This window comes from Hibiscus syriacus, unplaced genomic scaffold, assembly GCF_006381635.1.
Source record: "Hibiscus syriacus cultivar Baekdansim isolate YM2019G1 unplaced genomic scaffold, ASM638163v2 tig00117034_pilon, whole genome shotgun sequence".
NCBI classification, from domain to species: Eukaryota; Viridiplantae; Streptophyta; class Magnoliopsida; order Malvales; family Malvaceae; genus Hibiscus; species Hibiscus syriacus.
The window spans coordinates 7,641,032-7,649,435 of NW_024063533.1; the positions used below are offsets into that span (position 1 = coordinate 7,641,032).

Sequence of the window (8,404 nt, forward strand, 5' to 3'; positions counted from 1 at the left end):
TATCGCAAGTCTTCCTGGTGATGTATACAACATCCATGTATAATTTCATGCATGTATTGCACTCACCTTGACACTTTATATAGTCCACAATATGATCCTCACTAATTGTCCACAATATCTCTTTTATACTTGATTTGCTTCAATCGCACTTAAATCAAAATCTGTATAAAATCACAAATTCATAACAATACTTATGTTAGTATTATACTAACATAAACACATCCCATAACAATTCCATATTATACTTGGAACTCATTTTCTATCAAGTATTTAACACTTAATAATTCCTTTTAACATTTCCACTAACTTTTCCAATTACATAAAATGGTCCTTCACCATTTTATCACATACTTTCATATAAAATCCAAATCAACAATTTCCATCATAGTAAATCAATTATACAACACTTATACATCAACCCCTAAAGTTTCCAAAATTTACGGATTAATCTCCAACTCTTCAAAGATTATGAAATAGTCACCAAATTTTTATAAAGCTTGTAGAATACTTGAATATGAATCTACAACATATAAATCATCAAGATTTATTATCAATTTCATGAATCCTATCATGAACATAAACCCTTAGATTTGGGATCTTTGAAATTCAACAAGATTATAAAGCAATATTGGTACCAAATGATAGAGTTTTTCACTTAGATCACTTTCCTATCTCACAACATAACTCCAATTCCGAAGGAATTAACTCAAAATTGAAAATGAAATATTTTCTTACCTTGAAAGCTTTCTCACGTCCATGGAGAAGAGAATAACACTTTGGCATAATATGTTTGATAGATATCATGCTTATCATCCTTGAGAAAAAATTATTTAATCATTAACTTGGAAAATACCAAATTATCCTTAATAAAACATTATAATCACCATTAACCCAAGATACATATCCTTATCATCTTCAAAATCACATAAATATCAGCCTTGTCATCTTTCAATATTCAAAGATGAACAATTAGTTTTTCACTTTACCGTTTTGCACTTGAAATTTCCAAAATTTGCAATTCAATCACTTTAATCAAACAGTTCAACTTAAACATGAAATTAAACCATAAAATACTATTGTCCAACATTTTAAAAAAATGTGAAAATAATATTTTTATTTCTTATTTTCGTGACCCATTTGTAATTTTTTCAAAATTACATTTTGGTCCCTAAACTTTTCAAAGTTTATACTTTGCTCACCAAACTTTACCAAATGTATAATTTGATCACTAAATAAATCCATTTATGGAATAACATTCTTTTTGAGAATATTACCACTTAATGCCTTAAATTTTTCCCAAATTTTCTACTTTGACCATCAAACTTTCAAAATTTTCATTTTGGTCATTATCTAAATTTTTGGGGTATTACATCTATCACACGGTTTGCAAAACTCATGTGCATCCTTGAACAGTGAAGGCCAATAAAAGCATGGTTGAAGGACCTTAGCAGCAGTCCTCACACCTCCAAAATGGCCTCCACAGGGGGTTGTGTGGCAATGATGTATAATGTCTCTTTGCTCCTCCTCAGGGACACAACGTCGAATTATTTGATTGGTGCATTGTTTGAATAAGTACATTATTTTAATTTGAGTGGCTTACTTTAATAATTTCCATTTTGGTCCTAAATAATTAAAGTTGGTTTATTTACGATTACAATGCCTAGTTTGTAAAATATCTACAATGGTTGCCTTAATTTCTTATTGGTTATATAGTTTAATCCCTAAAGTCACCATCTTTATTATTTTGATCCATCATTTACATATTTTTTAATTTCCTGCTAATTGTAATAATTTCAAATATTATTTTACATGAGGAATTTATAGAAACACGCTTTAACTGATAAAGAGTGTTTCCAGGAAATGTTCGAACAAAATAATACCTTTTATATTCGAATGAATTTGTTTTTTATATATTTAATATATGTATTTTATCTAAAACTTAGGGCAATATTATTTTGTATAGGGAATCCATGGAAATGCCCCTTAACTTATAAGGAATGTATTTTCGAGAATTATTTGTGCAAAATAATACCCCTTATATTTTTTCTAAAAACTTATCATAATTTAAATGTATATTCGAATTTTCCAATTTCAATATTTAGATAACGTATAATCGCTTAGGTACTGATTATGGGCGTTGTGGGGGTGTTAATCCTTCTCCATGCGTAATCGACAACCAAACCCTTTTTCAAAATGAATTTCTGGTTAAACGTAGTAGACCATTTGTTATCTTTTAAAATTATTTTTCTTAAAATTATTTTAAAGGATTTTTTTAGATATTCGACCTACCTAACTCAAAAGTCAATGGTGACACCAAATTTATTTATTTATGCATTTATTTTAAAACCCAACATTTTCCAAGATTAAGATCGTTCCCCGAAATAGCCCCAAAAAGTTAGGACCATTCCGACAATATTAATTTTTTCATTTTAATTATATATTAATAAAATAATAAAAAAAAATTGTCACAAAAATATTAATAAAATAAATTGGTATGATTAAAAGTAATTAAATTGAAAATTTTTAAATTTAGTGATCAAAATAGAAGTGAGAAAATAGTTGAGCGATTAAGTTGTAAATTACCTATAAAAAATGCTATCTATAAAATTTTCATCAAGTTTTTAACGGTAAGATATCAAAATGAAACATAATCAAAACATAATTATGCTTTTGAAAATAAAATAGATACCAAAACAAACAAAATTAATAATTTAAGTACTAAACATATAATTTACCCTATAAATTAAATTATGCATTATAGGTATTTGCATAATGTTTATATTCGATTTTTATGCCTTCTAACTCTTTCAATGATAATTTTTTAGGCATATCGAGGATATGGAATGGATGGTGCTAAAGTCCAGAAAGGCATTCCAACATGTAGGACCAAGACTAACCATGGATAGGCTTGCATTTTTTTTTCCAAAAAAGTCCTTGCATTGGATTTTCTTAATTAATTAGTTGATTATTTGTTCATTACATGAAAAAAAATCAACAATTTTACACCAAAACATAATGGTCGTAAAAATTATTGGCAGATTAGTGTTTCCTGCATGGTGCACTCCTTAAACAACACAATCGGTTTATGAAAAACAAGCTTGAGTTTCAAGTTGCAGGTCTAATAGTATAGTTAAAAACAGGCATAAATCCAAATGTGGAGTTGGAAACGCAATGCAGGTGCACACAGTTTATACAGATTGCCAAATACCCAAGGAAGCATATTTTCTCTTAGCAAAAGCCAAGTCTTATGGCAGCACCCAAACTGGCATTTACCCAAGCAACTTCATGGAAAATCTTAGCTACTATACTTGATAACAATAGACTAGACCAGAGGTGGGTACTGCTTGGCTTGCTGGCGAACCCTTCTCTTATATTCATTAGCATCCTGCATGACAAAACCAAGATTATACGTCATCCATCTATTTTGATTACTATAACCCTGCAACTTAAAAAAAACCCCCAAATTTATTAGGCTTGTTTGATTACTATAACCCAAATTTATCAGGAATGTTTGAACAGAATACCTGGATGAAGAGGTGATATCCTTCAGTTTGAGCAGGATCAGCAGGATTTGGAGCATCCAGAAGATCTTGGATTCCGACAAGAATCTGCTTCACAGTTATGGCTGGTCTCCAACCCTATGTACAACACAAGAATGGGCTTAAGAGCCAGGCAGGGAAGATGGAACCACAATAATACAAACATGTAATAAACCATACTCGAGAGAGGAAGATACTTACACTATCCTCATTCAGGATTGAAAGGCAAACAGTACCAGATGGATAAACATTTGGGTGGAAAAAACCTTGGGGAAATTTACACTTGGGAGGCTTGCTAGGATAATCTTCACTGAAATGGAGTGCCAGTGGGAAGTAGCCACCCTCCCAATCAGTCTGTAACATAAATGGAGTTAAACCTATCCAAAATTTAAAAGAAACACAAGCTACAATTGATTCAAACATGCGCATTTTCTTTCTTTCTATATTACTTTTTGTTTACCCCATATTGCCAACCATACTCTTACGAGTCTTCTTAATCAAGTATTTAACTTTCTAATCGTGTTCAAGAAAAAGGACGCATTTTGATGACATTACCAAAAATGCTACAGATGCAAATGCAAGTATCCAGACACCACACCCTCAAACTTGTCCATGTATATAAAGAACAAGACAGGAATTGTGAATAGTAATGAGCATATGTAAAATTAGTTGGGCAAAAATAATATTGAGGGGAATTACATAAAAACTGCAAACATCATACAAGAAAATTAATATACTAAGGTGAATAAGGAAACCAACAACCAAAACAATTTCATAGGTGCAATATCATTATAAGATCGAAACCAATACCACCAAGCTCTCACTCTTCAAGCAACATAACCACCACCAATGCTACAAGGCAAATCTAAAACTTGCAGCCCAAACTTGTAAGTTCTCAATCTGCAACAAATAGTAAAAGTACCTCAAAGACTTAAAACTCTATAAAGGCTGTTGGAAGTGCCATGCTACTTGTTGAAACTGCCGATGCCTAAATTCCAAGATCTCTCCTGGTAATATTTAAAAGTATTCATGTTTTTAAATAATGATTCATTTTCCAAGGCTAAGAGATTTTTTGTTACCAACAGGGATGAATTTCAAGAAAATGAATCATGGAATAATGATGATGAATGAGACTTAATTCTGACCAACACCTCCACCAGGTTAATTGCTAAATAACTAATAAAGGATGAGAACATGAAACCATGTTGAACTGCCAAATAAAACAGCCAAAAATGATAGACAAAATGGACTGTGGTGATAGATAATTCATACTAAAACAAGTCTTTGTATGCTTGTGTGCTAATGCAATCAAGAGAGAAAGAGAAAGCTAGAGCTTCAGCAACTACTACAACTCCTGAAATAGAAAGGTCAGAGAATTGTAAGTATAGCAGAGATGCTCATAATAACTTTAGACTAGGGGGAAGTGCAGAGGAGATGAAAATGAATGAGATTTGTTTAAATTAACCAACAAAAAAAGATCAGTTGTCCAGGCCCTATAAAATGCCAAATAATTATTCAATAACCCATTAAAACGAGGATAGCGATACTAAATTGTGAGAATCTGAATAATGACAATAGACTGTCAGGCTACCACAGTCCACAAGTCTTTGTTCCCAACAATATTGATAAAATAATGTATAGCTCATTATTATAAAATATCTACATACATACAGTAACCTACCAAGTACCAACCAACAATAAAAGATTGTTTAAATAGAACAAGAGCTTGCTTCCATAAAAGCCAAAAATCTATCAATAATCATTTAGTTTAAACTGACAGCCCACAGACTCCAATATCCACCAGCATTCCCATCAATCATAATTTGCATAATATTCACTGACACAATAGAACAAAAATCGTGTATCACACAACCGCCGAATATATAAAAAACTTGTTTTAGCTTTGCTTCGGTAATCTAAATGCGAGCTACGCATACATACCATATATATATAATACACAGCACGAGAAGGAAATACTCCTATTATCCTATAGGGGAAATAAACTACTCAATCAATTTAATCCAGAATCATCGATATCTTCAACAGTCCATGTTTTGAAACAATCAATCACATCAAACTTATATTTCAATTACAACAATCAGCAGCTCCAACTCTCTTTTTTTTCTTTTTTAATTACCTTCTAATTTAACCAAAATAAAAAAGAGAAATAAAATCTTAATCGTGAAACAAGGCAGCAGTATACACGTCCAACAAATAAGAGAAAATGATTGACAAACTAAACTCGATAAACAGAATCCCTTGTACTTTACAGATAAATAGAAATCCTTTTACTTACCCCTGCTTTACCAGGGATTGTGCAATGCCACACCATCAAATTCACCGTTCCATCGGGCAAAGTCTCAGGTTTCGCTACGAAACCCTAAAATTTCAACAACAAATGATTAAGAAAACAAGAATACGAAATCCCCAAAAGAAGAAAAACAAAAAAAAGGGAGACAAACTGCACCGACATGAGGATGGTTCTTCCTCCATGCCTTCCGTTCCTCGGAGAGTCGGCCACGTGCTATTCCTCCCGACATCGTTCTCTCTCTCTATCTCTATCTATTGCCTTCGATACTCCCGCTGTCTCTTTCTCTCTCTAAAATCCTCTGCGAATTGCTCTCTCCGTCTCCTTCTTAAATAATTGTTTATTTTTATAATAATAAAGAAATAAATAGAGAAAAAAAGACAGAGGCGTTGATGGAATTGCCTTTTCATTTTACGTTGACTGGGATAAAATCGTACGGTCAAGATTTAATGTACCATAGTTCCTAATTATGCATGTATTTTAGGTTGGGATTTTAATTAAAATATTAAATATTTATCTTAAAAAGTTAAAATACAAAAAAGTCAATGAATTTGTTGTTTTATTATACTCCAGCGTGAAATCCACGCCACATTGATATTAAAAGGGTAAACTACATGTTTAGCACTTCAATTATCATTTTTATTTTGTTTTTGATTATTTAATTATTATTATTTTTAAATAGACTTAACATTACGTTTTGTCTTTATTTTGATCATCTATAGTTAAAAAATTAATAAACTTGTCGATGTGACATTTTTAAAAAAATTAATGATGATGTGACATTACATTTTGATAAAATTCAAAATCACCGTTAATTTTTTAATTTTCAGTGATTAAAATGAAATTAATGATTTTAAAATAAAAGTAGCTGAGTGATCAAAATAAAACAAAAGTGATAGTTAAGATACTAATTTAAAATTTACCCTAGAAAATACTCTTGACAATTGAGATCACCAGTCACGTGTCTTCTCTTATTGGGCTACGCTTAGAGATTGGTCCATTGAGCCCGATAGTGTATCGTATTTCTATCTTGTTGGAGGTCGATATACTATAAATTAGTTTATATATATATATATATATTATTTGTTTAAAAATTATCGATCAATTGACAATGAACACCCACACATCTATATGCACGATACTTGAATCTAAAATCTTAAGGGATAACAACAAATTATTTAACTACTTATATCGTTAGTTCATACACGTTATAAATTACTATAAGTAATCAAGTGACACTTTAAATAAAGAATACTCTATGTGAAATTAGGGATAAGAGATCTTTGAGGATATAGGTTCAAGCATCCATATATACTACTTATATATATTATGAGTAAAAAATTTAATTAGTTTTTTAGTATAAGAATCATTCAAATTATATTAAAATTACTTGATTATGAGTTTAGCAATAAACATTTTTATTTTTTAAATAAGTAATATAATTAAAATATTGTTATAAATATCCTATCTCTCAATTAAAAAATTTTGGAATGAATTGGTGCTTAGGGATATTGGTCTAGATGAATATTTATAGATGTGATTTCGTCATCAAAACCATCAAAACCTACTCATAACTAGATCATGAGAAAAAAAATGTGAGATAACTCCCACGAACTAAATATGGTTATCAACATGCATTATATGTACGAACTATTCTAACAATCTCGTCATTAAATATTAAACGAAATATCGACATGTTAGATATAATAAAAAATTTAGTCCTTCAAATTTATACAACTTATAAATTTGTTCCTAATCTAAAACAATTAAATAAATTTAAAGTTGTATATATTTGAGAATTATATCATTTTAGTCTTTATTGTAGCACCCTAAACTTAATGAGCAACCTCCAATGAGTTCACGAGTGTCACATTCGGCTACCAAAACGACTCAAAGAATTTTAAATGAAATAAAAAAATATTCAAGTTAAAACAGTTGTACAAAATTTGGAACTTGTTTATTTTTAAAATAATGTATATAATAAATTACAATTTGGACCCGACATGCCCACTTAAGTAAATATTTATTGTATCGGTGATCCCACTGAGACTTCTTTGATGTTGTTGTTCCATCATGAATCACGAAACCTGACCTGTAGATGAAAACATAAAAGAATAAAACTTTAAACATAAATACATGAGTATATCATATATCTTTCCTCGTTAAATATCAATGCTCTACGAATTTACTCACGGCTAAGGAATATCATATTTCAAATTATCTTTCACTCTATAGATATTATACTTAACAAATTTTATTGGTTTACTTCATATGAGTGTCATCAACTACAATACTAGTTCACAACTTTAAGACCAATTCACGCATTAATATTATTATTCATATTTTATTTAATAAATAAAATAAAATAAATTATAATGTAGAGCTCATTTATTTTTAAAACAATGTATATAATAAATTACAATTTGAACCCGCTACAAATAAAAGTTTTAAACTCATTCAATGTTGTTGTTGTCCAATCGATTCATACAAATTGACATGTGGATGGAAATATTTGAACATAAAACTTTACAAACTTAATAGTACACTTTTACTCTAT

General features: G+C 30.1%; 1 protein-coding gene across 1 annotated transcript; it reads right to left on the bottom strand.

Moving 5' to 3' along the window:
• Nucleotides 1-3,102: 3,102 nt before the first annotated feature.
• On the bottom strand, nt 3,103-6,151 carry LOC120196834 (SUMO-conjugating enzyme SCE1-like). The gene is made up of 5 exons (XM_039198547.1): nt 6,011-6,151; nt 5,836-5,919; nt 3,741-3,893; nt 3,525-3,638; nt 3,103-3,385 (listed from the first exon to the last, which is right to left on the bottom strand). Exons 1-5 carry the CDS (start codon nt 6,077-6,079, stop codon nt 3,323-3,325), a joined length of 483 nt encoding a protein of 160 aa, XP_039054478.1. The 5' UTR covers nt 6,080-6,151; the 3' UTR covers nt 3,103-3,322.
• Nucleotides 6,152-8,404: the final 2,253 nt, after the last annotated feature.